We start from the raw sequence: 18,740 nt of genomic DNA, 5'->3' as shown, positions 1-18,740 counted from the left end.
CCGAGCCAATCCTCTATCCATGATATTATATTACCCAAAACCATGAATTATATCGTACTAAGTAGCCGTAGTTGCGTTATTGTATTGAATGCTTTTTAAAAATACAAATATATTACATCAACAAGTTTCCCTTCATCTATCTTGTTTGTTACCTCCTCAAAGACAATCATACATTATTCAGATATGATTTCCATTTAATGAAACCATGCTGACTCTGCTTGGTTATATTATCCATGATAATAGACTCGAACATTTCTCAATGACCAACAAACTGGTGGCCTATAGTTACATGTCTTTTTTGTCTCCCTTCCATTTTGAATAAGGGTATTACATTGGCAGTTTCCCAATCCTCTGGGACTCTCCAGAGTCTAAGTATTCTTGTATGAATACCACTACCATATCCACGATCTCAGTAACACATTCTTTTAAAATCTTAGGATGTAACCCATCAGGTCTTGGGGGCTTATTGGCCTTTAGCCCCATTTGTTTCTCTAGTGCTGGTTATTAGGTTTGTTTCACCCCAGCTCCCCCAACTTTAGACCTTGACTATTTAGCATTTTGATCATGCTATTAGTATCCTTTACCATGAATGCTGATGCAAAATATTTGTTCAACTCTTCTACTTTCTGACCCTCCATTTTTATTTTGTCAGTCTCATTCTCCAGGAGACCAATGTTCACTGATGCCTCTTCCTTCTTTTTCATATATTTAAAAATGCTCTTACTGTCTATTTTTAATGTTACTTGCTAATTTGCCCTCAACCTATTTTCTTCCTCTCTATAATATTTTGGTCTTTTTTGTTGGTTTTTAGAACTGTGCCAATTCTCTGATTTAACATTACTCTTTGCAACATTGTATGTTTTTTTCTTCCAATTTGATATTGTCCGTAACTTCCTTGGTTAACTATAGTCAGTTTATCCCTTTCCAAGAATCTTTCTTCCTCACTAGGATATATTTTATCTGCAAGTCATGAACTTTTTTTTTAAAAAAGCTTGCCTTTATTCATCAACCATCTTTCCTATTAAACCCAATTCCTAGTCCACTCCAGCCAATCCTACTCTCATTCACTATAATTCCCTTATTTAAGTTGAGTACAGTTTCTTCCGACCTAAGTTCCTCACTCTCAAACTGAATTTTAAATACTATCAATTTATGGTCACTGTTCTCTATAAAATGTTTTAATCTGAGATCAATTATAAAACCTGTCTCATTACACATTATCAGATCCAAATAGCCTGATCCCTTGTTGGATCCACAACATATTGTTTTAGGAAACTATCCTGAATTCACTATTCCTTTTCCTATGGATATCTCTGTCAGTCTAATTTTCCAAATGAACATGAAGATTAAAATCACCCATATTTAATGTATTTTAATGCTTTTTAACATACTTTTATTGTGTCTTGATTTATTCTCTGCTCTACTGTAAGACGTCTATTATATATGGGGCCTTTGGACTACTCTGACCAATGTATCTATCCCTTGTTTCATTTTATCTCCAACCACATGGATTCTAGGTAATTCACTGCAAGTTAATTTCTTGCTCATGTACAAATCCATCTTGTATTATCAAAGCAATCTCATACTCCTGAATATTTTGGACTGTGTTGTCAATGGAGCCTTGGCAAGTTGCTGCAGTGAATCTTGTGGACCTCAGACATTGCTGGGGTATTAAGCAAGTGGATTGCTCACATCTGGATGATAGTGAGCTTCCTCAGTATTGATGGGGTTGAAATCAACCAGGTAAATGGAGAGTGTTCCATCATCCTCCCATTTTGTGTTTTGTGGACAGATGCTGGGAGTCAGGAGTCAGGAGACGTGTTACTCACCGCAAAATAATTAGCTTCTAACCTGCTTTTGTAGGCTTAGCATTCATATCATTGGCTGAGTCAGTCACTCTTACTTCAGTTCTGGACCAAAGTTGAAATATAAGTCTGGAGTGGAGTGGTCCTGGCCAAACCCAAAATGAATATCAGTGACCCAGTTCTTGCTGAATAAATGCCACTTGATAGCATTTTCGATAGCATATTTTGCTGCTAATTGTGAATGTGATTATGAGTAGTTTGATGGGGTGGTAGCTGGTCCAATTGATTTGCACTGCCTTTGGTGTACAGTACATAGCTGAACAATTTTCATTTTGTGGGCAAGATATCATGGTTGCAACTGCACTGCTTGAGGCATGGCTAATTTGTGAGCTCAAATCTTCAGTGCTCCTATGCATTAACAATTGTGTGCTTTACAGAACTTAAACATTGCTAAAAAGAGACAGAAAATGAAATCAAGAGTGTGATACAATAAGCAAAATTTATAAAGTGTATACCAACTCATACTATATGAGATGAGTTTGCTCATTGGTTGGCTCAGAAATCCAATAGAAATTATTAACTGTGCATCTTAAATAGCTGAAAAAATGCAAACCAGGCATTGGGCAGGGCATTGCATGGGGAATGGAGCAGGTATTGCAATAGCTACAACCCTTTTCTTAATTAAAAATGTGCAATATAAAGATCAAGGCAAAGTCCTGTGTGTTAAAATATTCAATTTCTTCCGCACATGAATGAGTCACAGCAGAGCTCAACAACTAATTGCAAAGTGGTTTCTGGTATAATTCCTCGAACAGTCAGAATTAGATTAGATTAGATTAGATTAGATTACAGTGTGGAAACAGGCCCTTCGGCTCTACAAGTCCACACCGACCCGCCGAAGCGAAACCCACCCATACCCCTACATTTACCCCTTACCTAACACTACGGGCAATTTAGTATGGCCAATTCACCTGACCCTGCACATCTTTGGACTGTGGGAGGAAACCGGAGCACCCGGAGGAAACCCACGCAGACACGGGGAGAACGTGCAAACTCCACACAGTCATAGTTAATAAATCTTGTCTAAGAACAGAGCCATATTTAAAGGTGAGCATGGTCTTCAGAAATTTGCAAGTCTGAGCTGGTTGAACTGAGTTTGGACTCCTTTATCATCACAAGCCAGCATCCAACCAGGATTCTGAAGCCCTGAGAACACGTCTAATACATCTGGGACATGCATATTGTGAAACACTCAAAGACTTGGCAAATTTTCATATGCAAGGCAAATGTTTGATCGTACTGTGCAGGCTCAAGAGAAATCCCAATACACATATTTGTAAATCTGACAAAGGGATTGGTGTAGTCATACTCAACAAACATGACTAACAAAATTGGACACAATGACCTTTCCATGTTTACATCTCTAGAACCCACCACTACAAATGACTGCACAGCTATATTCAAGGACAAGTTACAGCTGGACTTACAAAAGAGTGATAGCCTGCTTAATGTTATATATGATAGAATTTGCCCTCACACCTTACTGTGCCCATATTTGTATGAGCTTCCTGAAACATACGACTATTTTATCTATGACTGGCTCTGCAAAGTAGGAATTAGCGAAATGGTTAAATGAACAGCCACAACCAGTTTTAACTGTATTTTCCACATGCACTTTGAAGGATTTCTTCACTTTTATGAAGACGATACAAGACTTCCAGGTGTAATATGATGCCTATGTGCTCCTGTAGCATTGCTACATTATTCTGTAATGTACTGGTTAAGGAAGCCATTGACATTTGCTCTACGCCACTATATCATGGCAATCTAGATAAGGCACTGGAGTCTGAAAATGTATTCATTGTACTCATGAACTTAGTATCTCATGTAGTTGAGTTCAGTTTCAATAACATCATGTATGCCCAAATAGATGATGTTGCCATGGTATCCCTTCTAGGCACAGCACTTGCTAGCTTCGTTGTTGGTTACCTTGAGAAATGTATCACTGATGGAAGGAACACTAACCTCCTATCTCTTGCACAACTTCAAAACATAAATGACAAGTTTGCAATATTTGTATCTGCAAATGCAAAGAATTTCTTTACACAGCTTAATAAACTCTATCCTGTACTCAAAATCACTATTGAAATGAGCAATAAAATTAGTTTTTGATGTATTTGTTGGGAAATTTGCCAATGTGTTCTCTATTACTATCTATCGCAAGCTGCTCACTATACTTTGGGATTTTCCATATACTACAAGATCAACCATATCAACAGACTAGTAAGTAGAGCTATTTATTGATGTCTAGGTTTAATAATGAGGTAGGGCATATCAATCAGTCCTGCTTAATAATGGCTACACTGATCAGATCATCACACACTGCATAATGTGCAAATTCACAAAAGGGACTATACCATTTAGGTCCTGAATGGTTCCCAGTCTATCTCAGATTATTCTGAAAGGGGAAGATGTCTCAAAAATTTGAAAGGTGAAGCTCCCTGAGTCAAGGTATTACTTTGCGTAATTACCTGAGTGGTTTTCTCCAAAGGGATTCACCCTTCAAGCCAAAAAGTCATTTTGCTTGCAATGCAAATGAGCATTGCGATATAAAGTTCAATGCCGATGTAAACTGATGTCAAGGATGTAAGCCAAATATCCCAACTACTGGTGGATCATACCAGATAATGCTTTTGGTGTGTAACATGGCACTAGTACGCAACCAATCCCTCCTTGTAAACAACGCAATTCCACACAAACATTAGATGCGAGTCTAATACTGAATAACATTTCACTAATAGTTCTAATTGTGCTAAGAATTATACCGGAAACCTTTTTAAGATTAACAGTTGGGTTCACAACATGATTTATTTGCATATACTAGAAACTACATATAGTAACACAAAGTATCCTGTCCTTTGTAGGCAAAAGCCATTCATCTATGCATTGCAACTTTATTACTGATGAAAGGGTCATGGAGACTTCCAATCCCTGCTACATGCCTATGGTAAGGTCCAAGCCAATGTCAACCTACCTGTCTGATCATTCAGATTATTTAGGTTGACAGTTAACAATTCCCGATGAAGGGCTTATGTCCAAAATGTCAACTCTTCTGCTCCTTGGATGCTGTCTGACCTGCTGTGCTTTTCCAGCGCCATACATTTTGACTATGATCTCCAGCATCTACATCCCTCACTTTCTCTCAGTTAACAGTTCTTGCTGCATCTCCATGCAATGACAGTCTAATTATTCAGCACCCTTTTCTCATTCTGCTTAAATTGCTGTTTTCTTTCAAAACTTGTTTTCTTACACTATTCCATATGGTATAGGAGCAGAATTGGACAATTCTGCCCATCAAGTCTGTTCCACCATTCAATCATGGCTGATAGGTTTCTCAACCCCAATCTCCTACCTTCTCTCTGTAACCCTTAATCTCCTTATTAATCAAGAACCTATCCATCTCTATCTTAAAGACACTCAACGACTTGGCTTTCACAGCTCTCTATGGCAATGAGTTTCACAAATGCACCACCTTCTGGCTGAAGAAAGTTTTCATCTCAGTTTTAAAAGGTTGTCCTTCACTCTGAAGCTATGTCTTTGGGTCTTAGTCTCTCCTACTAGTGGAAACATCTTCTTCACATCTAGTCTATTCAAGTCTCTCTATTCTGTACGTTTCAATGAAATCCCCCCACATCCTTCTAAACTCCATCAGATGCAGACTCAGAGTCTTCAGCTGCTCTTCATATTCTTTGTTTATCAAGATGGTAACAGAGTAGGGGGGGATGAGCCGAAGGTCTGCCTGCTCCTTTCAGCTTTCTTTCTCTTTTTTTCCTTCTTTTTACTTTTGCTCTTTCACTAATTTTTTCGTTGTTTTCTTTCGAGCCTGGAAAGTGGCAAATGAAAGAGGAGGATTCTGGAGTCAGCAGCAAAGCCAGGACTAGCCGGACATGTCTCTACCCTAGCACGCGGTTTACCAGTGAGCGAGGAACAGGTCCCAGGCTGTCTCCCCTGGCCTCGACCCACAGGCTAGGCCAAGGCTTCAGGTCCATAGCTAAGTCTGGGCACCTGAAGGAGGAGAAAGATGGTTGCAGCCTGGTGTGGCGTTCTTACTATGTGACTGTCTCCAGGCATGGTGATCTTGTCCTGGTGTGGAGATCTCATCCCCATGTGGAGGTCTTCTTTGTCTTCAGCATCCAGGTATTCCAGCGGCCCAGGAGGCAGTCTCATTCAGGACTGGTGGTCTCGCCCTGGTATGGTCGTCTTCTAAGCTCTTCTTCTGGCCCTGTGTCCAGCAGCCTGGTGTGGTGGTCTTGGCCCAGTTGTGTCTTCAGGGTATTCCATCGATCCTAAATTGGCTTTCCCCAAGCCCTGGAGCTGATAACTTAACTGTGATGAATGTTGTCTTAGTTTTACTTTTTTAATTATTATGCATGACTTCTGTCATTGATGAAGGCACTGTGGTGGGGTGATTGCACTATTTTTCACTGTATTTTTCATGTAAAGGACATGTGATGATAAATTTCTATTCTATTCTATTACAAGCCCTTCAATCCCAAGATCATTATTATGACCCTCCTCTGGACCCCCTCCAATGTCAGCACATCCTTCCTTAGCTATGGGGCCTAAAACTGCTCAAAATATTCCAAATGCGGTCTGACCAGAGCCTTACACAGCCTCAGCAGTACATCCCTGCCCTTGTTTTCTGTATGCCATCATTCCACTTGCCTTCCTAACTGCCAAATGTGAACCTGCATGTTAACCTTAGGAGTACTAGTTCAAAATTCTCTAAAGTCCTTTTGTCCTTCAGATTTCCAAAACGTTTCCCCTTTCAGAAAATAGTTCACACCTCTATTCATTCCCAATCTCCCACGTTGTATTGCACCTGTCACTTCTTTGCCCACTCCCCTAGCCTGCCCAAGTCCTTCTGCAGCTCTCCACCTTGTCAACAGTACCTGTCCCTCTACCTACCTTTGTGTCACCTACAAACCTAGCAACAACACCCTCAGTTCTTTCATCCAGATCTTTAATGTATAATGTGAATATTGTGGTCACAAACAGACCCTCTTGGACCCTCTAGTCTTCGGCTGCCATCCCGATAAAGACCCCTTTATCCCTACACTCTGCCTTCTGCCAGTCAGCCAATCCTCTCTCCATGCCAGTACCTTGCCCCTAATACCACAGACTTGTCTTAATTAGCTGCCTCCTGAGCAGTAGCCCATCAAAGCCATCTGGAAAACCAAATTCCAATCCTGATGAGTGCAAGATGAATAGCTTTGACTTTATGTCTCTTTTTAGCATTGATAATTATGTATTAATTTCAATTTTATTTATATTCATATCTATCTATGTGTAGGAGCAGGCTGCCACTGTGGCTGTTGAGTTGGAAGTGCAGCTGTAATTAACGTGCTTGTAAGTAGAAGCTTAAGCATGGTAAAAGCCTAGGGTCCTGTTCTATGATTCAAAACTCAGCTACTTAAATTCTAACATTTAGCACCACAATTAGGATATTCTCATTCCTTTTGCTGTAGCCTGTGCAAATTCTAAAATTTCTTTATTCCATTGGGAGTGAATGAACTTGCCTGAAGACTGGCTTTGTGATAGTGGGATTCTCATGAAGCGGTCAAAATGGACCTTCTTAGCAATTCTGACTGAGGTTTGGTTGAAAACACTTCAGACTTTACCTTGATTGTTGCCATTATTAAGGGTGACAATATTATTATTGAAATTCTTTATTTGCCTGTACCTGTGTTTTTGTTTTTTGCCGCTGTTTACCTTTTATTTACTATCTATGCTACTTAACTATGTGATCTGCCTGTATTGCTCGCAAGACAAAGCTTTTCACTGTGCCTCGGTACTCGTGACAATCAATTAAATTCAATTCAATATATGAATTGTCCATGCCCATTTACTATGCTTTATTTATGTCTTCTTGTTCCCTGAAAAAAAATTAACAAGCAGTTTGCTCTTCACCAGGTCTGAGGGTAACAGTTTTCTCTTTACCTTTTTGTATTCCTTTCACTATTGCAGTTTTCCCTGTATGGCTTAGACCAAGGATCAGCAGAGTAACATTTCTGAAAGAAAAGGTGAGAAGTGCATTGTTAATCAATAGTTTATTCAAACTGGATCAAAAAAATCATCGTCAGATAATCAACGTAATGCCTATGATAACAATATTGTACATAAGTTCCATAAACATTGGTTGCTGTGTCTAATCAAAATCAAAATTAAGACTTTTCTACTCAAAAATATTCTTTCTCCAGCAAAGGCATATTCTTTTAGTTGTAGTTATACCCTACACTTATTATAGGTCACATGATTCTGTGGCCAGTTTCCAAACTTCTGCAAATTTGCTTGACTGCTGGAAGAACCAAAGTTGCTGTCTGCAGCATTTAGTGTTCATTCCTCTTTGCAAGGCCAAGTGCACTGAAGCAGATTGAGGACGTGCCTTCACATTTTTGATGCTATCCACTGTACCAGTGTGCAGTGTCTGTGCCACTCTGCTATGTAATCTAATATTAATGAACATAAGGTGCAAAAATGTTTCCTGCGATAGAATTGGACAAGCACGGTCTGAAATTGTATAATCCATCTTTTTGACATTGAATTTAGTTTGGCTAACACTTGATTTATGCACAAATCCTCATTCAGTGTTGTTTCTGGCTCCTGATTAGCATAATGTCACAACTCAGACAGCACAGGATATAAGTTTTCAGGATTCTAGAAAACCTCAACAATCAATTTTGATGAGGATTTAAAATAAACAACGTACTGAAAAGAATACTGTCCCTTTCCCCCACCCTATGCATCATCTTTGCTTCCCATCTTCCACTCGTCCCCAGTCAGTTCCCCCGACATGTTGTTGCGAAAAATAACTTCAAGTTACTCATTCTCTGTTACGGAGGTCATCACAAGATGACTACAATAAATGAATTGTGTTTAGTGTTAAAATTATGTGTATTTACAGTTAGGGCATTGATACTCAGGAATGGAAAATGTTTCTATTTATATTTCCCAATCGGAGTCAAAATCAAGCCACAGAAATAATATAGACCCAATAGAGAAAAATCATTCACAGGTCACATGTGGCACCCAGCATTTGACTATCTCAATGTAGGTAAAAACATTGACTGCAGATGCTGGAAACCAGATTCTGGATTAGTGGTGCTGGAAGAGCACAGCAGTTCAGGCAGTATCCGAGGAGCAGTAAAATCGACGTTTCGGGCAAAAGCCCTTCATCAGGAATAAAGGCAGAGAGCCTGAAGCGTGGAGAGATAAGCTAGAGGAGGGTGGGGGTGGGGCGAAAGTAGCATAGAGTACAATAGGTGAGTGGGGGAGGGGATGAAGGTGATAAATCAGGGAGGAGGGTGGAGTGGAGAGGTGGTAAAGAAGATAGGCAGGTAGGACAAGTCATGGGGACAGTGCTGAGCTAGAAGTTTGGAACTAGGGTGAGGTGGAGGAAGGGGAAATGAGGAAACTGTTGAAGTCCACATTGATGCCCTGGGATTGAAGTGTTCCAAGGCGGAAGACGAGGCGTTCTTCCTCCAGGCGTCTGGTGGTGAGGGAACGGCGGTGAAGGAGGCCCAGGGGAGGGGAGTTGAAATGTTGGGCCACAGGGCGGGGTGGTTGATTGGTGCGGGTGTCCCAGAGATGTTCCCTAAAGCGCTCTGCTAGGAGGCGTCCAGTCTCCCCAATGTACAGGAGACCGCATCGGGAGCAACGGATACAATAAATGATATTAGTGGATGTGCAGGTAAAACTTTGATGGATGTGGAAGGCTCCATCTCAATGTAGCTTAGTCCCAATCTTTGGATGGTTCAAAACATTATATTAAAGACCCTAAAACCATAATAAATAGGAACAGGAGTAGGCCATTCAGCCTCTTAGGATTCTAAGGATGATCCTCATTAACCTTCTTTAAACTGCCTCTAATAAAACGATATCCTTCCTTAAATAACGGGAACAAAATAGCTCATAGTATTCCAAAAGTAGAATCACCAGCAGCACTTTGTACAATCTCTGGTGCAAACCATTCTTAAAAAGTGCAGCCACAGACACGGTGGCACAGTGGCTCAGTGGTTCGCATTGCTGCCTCACAGCACCAAGGACCCGGGTTAGATTCCATCCTTGGGCGGCTGTCTGCGTGGATTTCCTCGCTTCGATTTCCTCCCACAGACCAAAGATGTGCAGGTTAGGTGGGTTCACCATGCTAAAATTTCCCATAGTGTCCAGGGACATAGAAATGTAAGGTTATAGGGTAGTGGGATGGGTTTGAGTTGGATGCTCTTCAGAGATCAGTGTGGACTCGATGGGCTGAATGGCCTGCTTCCACACTGTAGGGATTTTATGAATTCTTTTATCAATGGGTGTCAAAGATCCTGCTACATAAAATATAAAAAATTGTCTCACTGTTTCCTTCTCCAAGTAGAAATACTTCTTGTAAGATATTTCCCTTTACATCAACAAGATAGAAAGACACGTACCTTATTGGCTCCTGAACTTTCCGAGCCCAGATGCAGCAGTTTGTAATGAGACTGAACATGATGTGGAGTCAACGGTTAATCAGAGAATGTAGACTCACAAACTGATGTATTGGTAGACTCACAGCCACTAGATTAGAGGACAAAAAGACATCAGGATAATAAGTAAAATTAAGATTTGAGCAATGTTTTTGGCATTCTTTCCCCAGCTGTTGTCAAAGCTTTATTTTCTTCCCACTTATTTTGTCTCTACTCTCCTTGCACACATATTAATCTTGATTGATATTAATTTGCCTCTCTTCATGCATACCCTCAGCAAAATCACTTCTGGGTAGGTTAGTAGGAGATCTACAGACACAATCTAATTATGCTCCCTATGAAAGATGTTGGTCCCAATTCAGCATTACAACAGTGCATCTCTGACAGATAATTCGCCCTGTGGAGAAAGAGGGCAAAATTCTAGAGCAGAACAATCCTCAAACATTTCAACCATATTTCAAACATATGTCTCTCAAATTCTAGACAGTCAATGAATAACAAGACTGTTAAAAATAAATGCTTCTCAGGTATACAGAATAGAAAGATGAATTCCCTCCAATTGGGAAAGTTCTCAGGTAAGAGGCAAGACCAGTAGAAATAGGAACAAATAGGCCATTTGGCCATAGAGCCTGCTCCACCCTTCAATAGGATCACGTCTACTTTCCTGTTGTTTCCATTAAATCTTGACTCCCCGATGATCAAGACTCTATCTGACTCAGCCTTAAAGATACACAAGAACTCTGCTCTCACAGTTCTCATAGCATAGTGTTCCATACTGTCAATGCTCTGAGAGAAGATATAACGTTTCTGCGACGCTTTATTCTCTCTTTATGCCCTCTGGTCCTAGACTCTCTCATGAGGGGAAACATCCTCTCAGCATTTACCCTGCCAAACCCCTCTCTGAATCCTATGTTTCAATGAGATCCATCATCTCTCAATATTCTAAACCTCAGTGAATAGAATCCCAACTTGTTAGGCATTTGTTCATAAGACAATCCCTCCATACCAGGGATCATCCTTGTGAACCTTCTCTGAATTGCCTCCCATGAAGTGATTTCCTTCCTTTAAATAATGGGAGCAAAACTGCTCATGGTGCTCTAGAAATGGTCTCACCAGCAGCTTGCACAGTTGCAGTAAGACTTCCCTACTCTTCTATTCCAATCCCTTGTAAAAGGGGCCAACAAACCATTAGCCTTTCTCATTAGCTGCCACACGTCTGTGCCAGCTCTCTGTGTTTCATGTACAAGTAACCCTAAGTCTCTGTGTTGCAGCTTCCTGCAGTTTTTCTCTATTTAAATAATACTCTATTCTTTCTTCTCCCTTCCATAATAACAACTACACTGGAGGCAGGCATGAGAATTCAAAACACCTTAAAAACCACTAAATAACTCTACTCCTCTGTCAATAAAGCATTTCAATTTCCAATCTCAGGAAAGCCCTTTCAAAGCATCACCACAGAACAGTCCTATCATGAAGGGTCTTGTGGCAGTGGTAGTGTCCCTACTTCTGAGCCAGAAGATTTGCTTTCAAATCCCACCTGTCCCTACATCATGTTCAAACAGGCCAAATTAAATAACAACAACTGCCCTGTGTGCTCTCTGAAGCCAATACAAATCTGTACTCCAACCACTATATTTCAGCTGTTAAAAGCTAAGAGTTAAAACTTAGGTCATAGAATCATTCAACATGAAAACAGACCCTTTAGTTCAACTCATCTGCACTGATTTGATATCCCAGTCTGACCTAGTCACATTTGTCAACATTTATACCTTATTCCTCTAAACCCCTCCTACTCATATGTACATCCACGTGCCTTTTAAATGTTGCAATTGTAACAGCCTCCACAAATTCCTCTGGCAGCCCAATCCATATACGCACCACCCACAGATCCTTTTAAAATCTTTCCCTTCTCATCTTAAAGCTATACCCTCACCCCCTTAGGAAAAAGACCTTGGCTATTCACCCTATCCATGTCCCTCATGATTTTATAAACCTCTAAAATGTTGCCCTTCAGCCTCCAGGAGAAAAAGCCCCAGCCAATTCAGCCTCTCCTGAGGACTCAAACTCTCCTTTCCCAGCAACATCTTTTGTGCACCATCTCAAATATAACAACATCCTTCCTATAGAAGGGCAACCAGAATTTTACATGGCATTCTAAAACTGGCCTCACCAATGTCCTGTACAGCCAGAACAGACCTCCCAACCCCTATACTCAGTGTTCTGACCAATGAAGGCAAGCATGCCAAATGCATTCTTCACCACCTGTCTATCTGTGATTCAATTTTCAAGGAATTATGCACCTGCATTGCAAAGTTTTTTTTTAACAACAACACTACCTAGGGCCATTAACTGTAAAAGTCCTGTCCTGATTTGCCTTGCCAAAATGCAATACCTCACATTTATTTAAATTAAACTCCATCTGTCACTCCGCAGCCAATTTGCCCATCAGATCAACGTCCCACTGTAATCTGAGGTAATCTTTTTCACTGGCTATTATACCACCTTATTTGGTGTCATCTGCAAACTTACTAACCATGTCTCCTACATTCACATTCCAATTATTTATTTTAAAAAATGAGAAGAGGTGGACCCAGCATCGATGCTTGTAGTACACTGCTAGTAACAGGTTTCAAGTCTGAAAGTAACCCTTTACCACTGACCTCTATCTCCTACCTTCCAAGCTAATTTTGTATCCAATTGGCTAGCCCCCTGTGCTCCCTGTGATCTAGCCTTGCTCACCAGTCTACCATGCGGAACCTTGTTGAACACTTTGTTGAATCAGGTTTCGGGTCTGATGAATGCTGTTAATTAACAAAATGTTACCCCTCATCAAGAAGACTTAGAGCGTTTCCAACCCTTTAAAGATAATAATGTTGTTGAATCTCTTTCTGTGACAGTTAAAAAAAATTACATTTATTTTGCTCAGCATTTGTGAAGATTGTTGCTTCAATCTCTCCTCTGACTTTTGCTATTGTTATACCACTGACTCATAAATTAAAAAGATGGAGCTGGTGCTGTCAGGCAGAAATGGATCTGTGTTTATTACAGTCTTGACATTTTGACCTCTATTTCTGCTATTTTGCTTCAGAGTTGAAAACAATAACATTTCTAACAACTAAAGCTGCTTCACATGCTTAATTCATTGCATGTTTTGTGAAGATGCTCTGCACCAAAGATTATCAGATTCACCAAAAACCAATAGGCATTGCATTTCAAAGTAATTAATGATCTGGACTCAAGAACAATACACAGCGTATTGTGGCACAGCAGTAGTGTCCCTACTCCCGGTCAGAATGTCCACCTGCCTTAAAAGTGTGACATAATGGGTTGATTAAAATTAAGAAAAACATTAAATGAGAAACAGCTGTTTGAGCCTGCTTTGTCATTCAAAGAAATGACTGCATTTGCATATCAACTCCACTTTCCTGCCCATGTATTCTTGTCAAATGAAAATATCAAGAGCCGGATTCACATATCCTGAATTATTTTTAAGTGAAAATGATCATTGCTTAGCAAACGTGACAAGCTTTCCTGAAGAATATCATCACACTAACAACATTGAATGGTCAAATCGATTTTGGTCTGAAAGTGCTGGAGAAACTCACCAGGCTTGGCAGCTACTGTAGAGTGAAAAACAGAGTTAATGTTTCAAGTCCAGTGACCCTTTTTTCCCCATTGGAGTAATAATTATTGAAGTAAAATTAAGTCTATAAATTGAAACCATCTTTTTTGTGAGGGAGGTGGGAAAGTTGAATATGAAATATAAGTTACCCAACCTCCAAGCAGTGAAATCATTTGGACCATGCCACACACTGAATTATCTGGTACATTACTTTAATTATGCCTTCCCCCAGAGAATCATGTTCATTCAGCGACATTCACAATAAAAGTAATTACAATTCTGCCATACAACATAAAACAAATAGAAATTTGGATGTATACTTGAAGCGTTAAACCTGCAGCTTATTATTAAATTCGATGAAAGTGAGTCTAGTGTTACATCAAGTTAACTCACCTATTGCATACTGCTACTGTGTTGTCAAAACTCTGAAGACAGGCTCATTGGCAGGGCTCAATTTAAACAAGAGATGACCAACTTATACCTGAGTACATTCAAACAGATGAGATTCATTCATTATTTGGGATCCATGGAAATACTGCAGAAAAGCAACCTGCTGTCTGACAGTTCTGAAATGTGTCTCAGTCATTTCTTGCTGTGCTAGTTGTAATCCGGATTTAAATAATTCCCATCTTAATTCCACTGGGGGAGGGCAAGAAGGAAATTACGCACAAACAGACATGCACTCTAGAGCATCTTTTTTGAAATTTTATTTTCTTTACTGCTATTGAATTAAAGAAAGTGTTTCACATTTGTTGTAGACTGCATTAAAACCAATTGATAAAGTGGAAGAATCACTCACATGGCTGTTTCTTAACCATTTAGTGACATCTGCTGGCATTAGTTTACTGCAGAGGTTTTGCTGTGTGAATGGCAGACGAGTGCCTGGTCAATTGGTTAGATTACATCACTTGCAATAGGTTGTTATCCTTTTCAAGTCCAAACTAAATAGGGGTAGGACAGCTTGCTAGTACTGGAGCTGGAATCTGACTCATGTTCCAAATTTCTGAGCTCCTTATAGAAATTAATGGGAACATTAATTCAATGATCATACTTGCACATACTTTCATTTTAAGCCTCAGCCTTTTATGAGTGTTTTGTTAGGGAGTTTTCTTTTCTAAGTGCATAAGTTATTCCATAAAATAATAATGGTGAAAATTATTTTTTGGTTTCCATAGGAATTAAACATTCAATAAGAATGAATGATATCAATATCTGAATCTAAGCAATAATTTTAGTCAACCATGTATGTGCACTTCAATCACATTTGCTTTAAAGGTACTGAGGATTTCACCACATCAGTTTTCAGGATGTAATATTTAATGGTTGGCAAATCTTGCTGAAATCTAAAGTATTATTCAAATGTTTTTTTTATATCAATTTCCCCTGTAGTGCAAATTCATATGTTTTGAAAGGATTCCCTCATTCCATTATTCATTTAATGAATTTCACTTTGTGAGAAGGCTTCCTATATATATTATGAAAAGCTTTATTGTGACTAAGTTGTCAGTCAGACTGCTGACCAGAGAAAAGTTACAAAGGGTCTGTACATGAGTTAGCACTTGACTAATTTCCCCAAGATTCTTCCCGGAGGAATGGACCAAACTCACTCTTGAACAGATGGCACATTAAGTAGTGGTATGGGTTTATCTTTTCAGATAGGCTCTGGCAGATCTCACGGTGTGTGTGCAAGCAGTATTTATTCACACTCTACACATGACAGTGTGAACTTCTCTCTCCTAAGCTGCTCTAGTTACAACCTTGTAGCTCAATCTCTCTCACATGACTACTGAGGTCACTGATATGTCAAGCGTAGTTTAAAAACTTGGATGAGTATTTCTTAAACTCTATTCTACACAATGGACATGATTCCACCATCTAGCAAAGGAAGTTTGTGACTCTTTTGAAATCTTACCAATAAAACATTATCCTTGCTTTTCAATTCCAGTGAAATTCAATTGGCATTGTCCACCTTCCAACCTAAACTCACATCAGGGAATAGGCAAAAATAATAAAAAATAAACCAACATTAACCAATTTCTCCTAGTTCTCATGATACAATGTCCAGGCATTGAATACTAACCAAAGAGCTCAATTCAGAATGGGGGAAGTGAATGGCGAGCCTCCACATTTAAGACTTAATATCATGACACATGCTCAAGACTCAATCAATCCATTGTATCAATTTCTGCCAGTTTTTAAAGAAAGCTATTTGCCCCTGGTAAAATAATCTGGTAACTTTTGAATGCATCTTGAGTGAGAAATTAAAATGAACATCAAAAAATATGTATTTCTTTCTCATAATCCTCCATGAAAAATAATTAATAAACCGTATTGTGCGATGAAGGTTTTCCACTAGAGGGTGCCATAAGGCTGAGAAACAAGATTTGCCTCCTATTACAAAGGCACTTCCTCCTGGAGAGTTCTTAGGCAGACATTGCCCTGTAAACTGTTTGCTCTTAAAATTATTTACAACAGCCATATTAATTGATTGGATCGTCAAACTACAGGGCATGCAAGATTTGCTTGATCACAAATATTAGTAGGTGATTTTCATGAGGACAATTTATATTAATTTCATAAATAATCAGTAATACAATTATCATCAAATCATCCTCCTGAATGTGGGCATATAGATGCCCTACTCATTCTAAGAGATAAGGCAAGTCAGGTATATAATAAAGATCCTTTAATAATATATAATTAAGGATTTCTAGTCAGGTATCAATTACAATAAATGTCAGCGTTATTCTCCATCTGCATTAAAATATGAAGCATTCTCACGTTTATAAAAAGTCATACTCAATGCCTCCAGGGTTCAGAAGTTGGAACTTTAAGGAATACCAGCAACCAAGAATCATATCTTGGTTCCTGACTGAGACACTATTCCTGGAAATAGATATGCATGCACCCAACTATTAATTATTAGCCAGCACTTGAACCAGATTTATTTAATTGTGAGCCAGTGTTTGAAAGATTTATAACTAGTGGTTTTTCAATACAATTCCTAATGCCCTTCTATACTGTAAGCTCCAAGCAGGTCAAATTTATTAGGTGCCTCTGATTATGTGTCTTTACACAACCTGATCTACAGCAATCAGAGTCAGGCATTGATCACTAAAGTAACTGGAATTGGTAACCCATATTTTGTGATAGTAATGACGACAAACTGTCAGTGTTTCCTATCTTTATTAGTCTATGCTGACATCAATTTCAGGAATTCACAGAAGCACGGCTAAATTTGAAATCCAAAAGTTGCTATTGATGATTTTACACTTCTCTAGTCAACACATTGCTGAGGTCACCTTAGAATGCAGGGAAACCATTCATACCCCCTTAGATTCTGGAACAGTCAATACTTGAATGCAGCATAACTGGGATAATAGGCTTGGACTAATGTGATAATTACTTTTGAATTGAGCCACACCAAATGACAATCTACCACAAGAGAGAATCTAATCATCCCTACTTGACATTCTATGGCTTTACCATCATTGTAGCTCCATCATGATCATCCTGGGGGCTTAATAATGACTAGAACTTCACCTGGACCAGCCAAGAAAATACTTTGAGTGCAATAGTACACCAGAAGCTGAGAAGACTATGGCAAGTAACTCACCTCCTGATTCCTTAAATTCTGTTTGTCATTCTAGGCAAAAGTCGGGTTTGTAATAAAACACTCTCCACTGGCCTAAATGAGTCCAATTCAACAACACTCAAGAAGCACAAACTATCGACTTCGCTTAGAGCTAGATTCAAACTGATGTTATGAAAAGGAAAGTTCAGGCCACAGAGATTGCTAGGTGTTTGTGAACAGTTTTCATCAAGGTCAGCAAGAAGCTATTACTTCAACGCTGAGTATGAATTCTGAGTCAATATCTCTTACTTTCACTGGTACCTGGTCTCCAGTCAACAGAGCAGCTGTGCTTTCAAATATGAAAGATTATTCAGTATTAAATATTAATATTAAGTAATATTCATGTGTACCATAGACTGCATTAACCTTGACATAATTTAAGTGGTTTAAAATTCTCTTTTGGCTTATTCATACTAAATTCTATATAATCACTTTTTATTGGTAGTGGGATCCACTGTTCCTTTGAGAAAATTTCTTTCTATATGAAAGATTTACCTGTCACCTAGCAATGTCACTCCAATCTAACTTTTCAGAGGTGTTCAGTAATAACCTGGTAGTTTATTAACAGTCTTTCAGTTACATTGAGCAGAGGGGATGCCATGGTTTGTTCCAGTTTTGGGGTGAAGCTTTCACTCACAAGAGAAAAGATTGACATACTAAGGAAGGGATTTTTTGTTTTCTATTTCTGATGCCAAGTATCAAATGAGGGACACTCATATTAGTCACCACATGGATTAGGAATAAAGTTCTATCTACTCTGCTCCAGATCAGGTATAGTTATGTTATGGAAACTCTTAAGATATTCTTCTCTAAGATAATCTACTTTGGTAAGCCACTCCAGTTATATACTATACTGACCATTTCTGTGGCTCCTGTATTTGTTTGGTTCCTTTCTGTTAAAATAGAAAAATCAGTAGGTGATGTCTCAAAATAGATATACTATATTCGCTAATCAAAGAATATTGGTACTTGAGATGTAATTTCCATTTATTCAAGGATTAATAATTTGTTTTGATCTTAATAAGTGCACCATTTGCAGGATTTTGACAATATATAAGTGCACAATTCATTACAGTTAGAAAATGCTCAATACATTGCCCTGTTGTCCTTTGGAAAGGTTTCTCTTGTCGGATTGCCAATTCTAATTGGACATTTTCTTGAAT

General features: G+C 39.0%; 2 protein-coding genes across 2 annotated transcripts in view; one reads left to right on the top strand and one right to left on the bottom strand.

The window, feature by feature from the left end:
* LOC122557159 (ADP-ribosylation factor-like protein 13B) overlaps nucleotides 1-14,497 on the bottom strand; it is a 51,912-nt gene extending 37,415 nt beyond the window's left edge. The window contains exons 1-3 of the mRNA XM_043704528.2: nucleotides 14,337-14,497; nucleotides 10,286-10,412; nucleotides 7,806-7,876 (exon numbers count right to left, since the gene is read on the bottom strand). Of these exons, the coding sequence (XP_043560463.2) occupies nucleotides 7,806-7,876; nucleotides 10,286-10,344 (130 nt within the window). The 5' untranslated portion in view covers nucleotides 10,345-10,412; nucleotides 14,337-14,497. The remainder of the gene's footprint in view (nucleotides 1-7,805; nucleotides 7,877-10,285; nucleotides 10,413-14,336) is intronic.
* drp2 (dystrophin related protein 2) overlaps nucleotides 1-18,740 on the top strand; it is a 518,740-nt gene that overhangs the window by 110,912 nt on the left and 389,088 nt on the right. The window lies entirely within an intron of this gene.

The sequence above is a fragment of the Chiloscyllium plagiosum genome, unplaced genomic scaffold, assembly GCF_037043375.1.
Source record: "Chiloscyllium plagiosum isolate Xiang-an unplaced genomic scaffold, Cpla_swu_hap1 HiC_scaffold_11, whole genome shotgun sequence".
Taxonomy (NCBI): domain Eukaryota; kingdom Metazoa; phylum Chordata; class Chondrichthyes; order Orectolobiformes; family Hemiscylliidae; genus Chiloscyllium; species Chiloscyllium plagiosum.
This window is presented reverse-complemented; position numbering and strand designations above follow the sequence as displayed.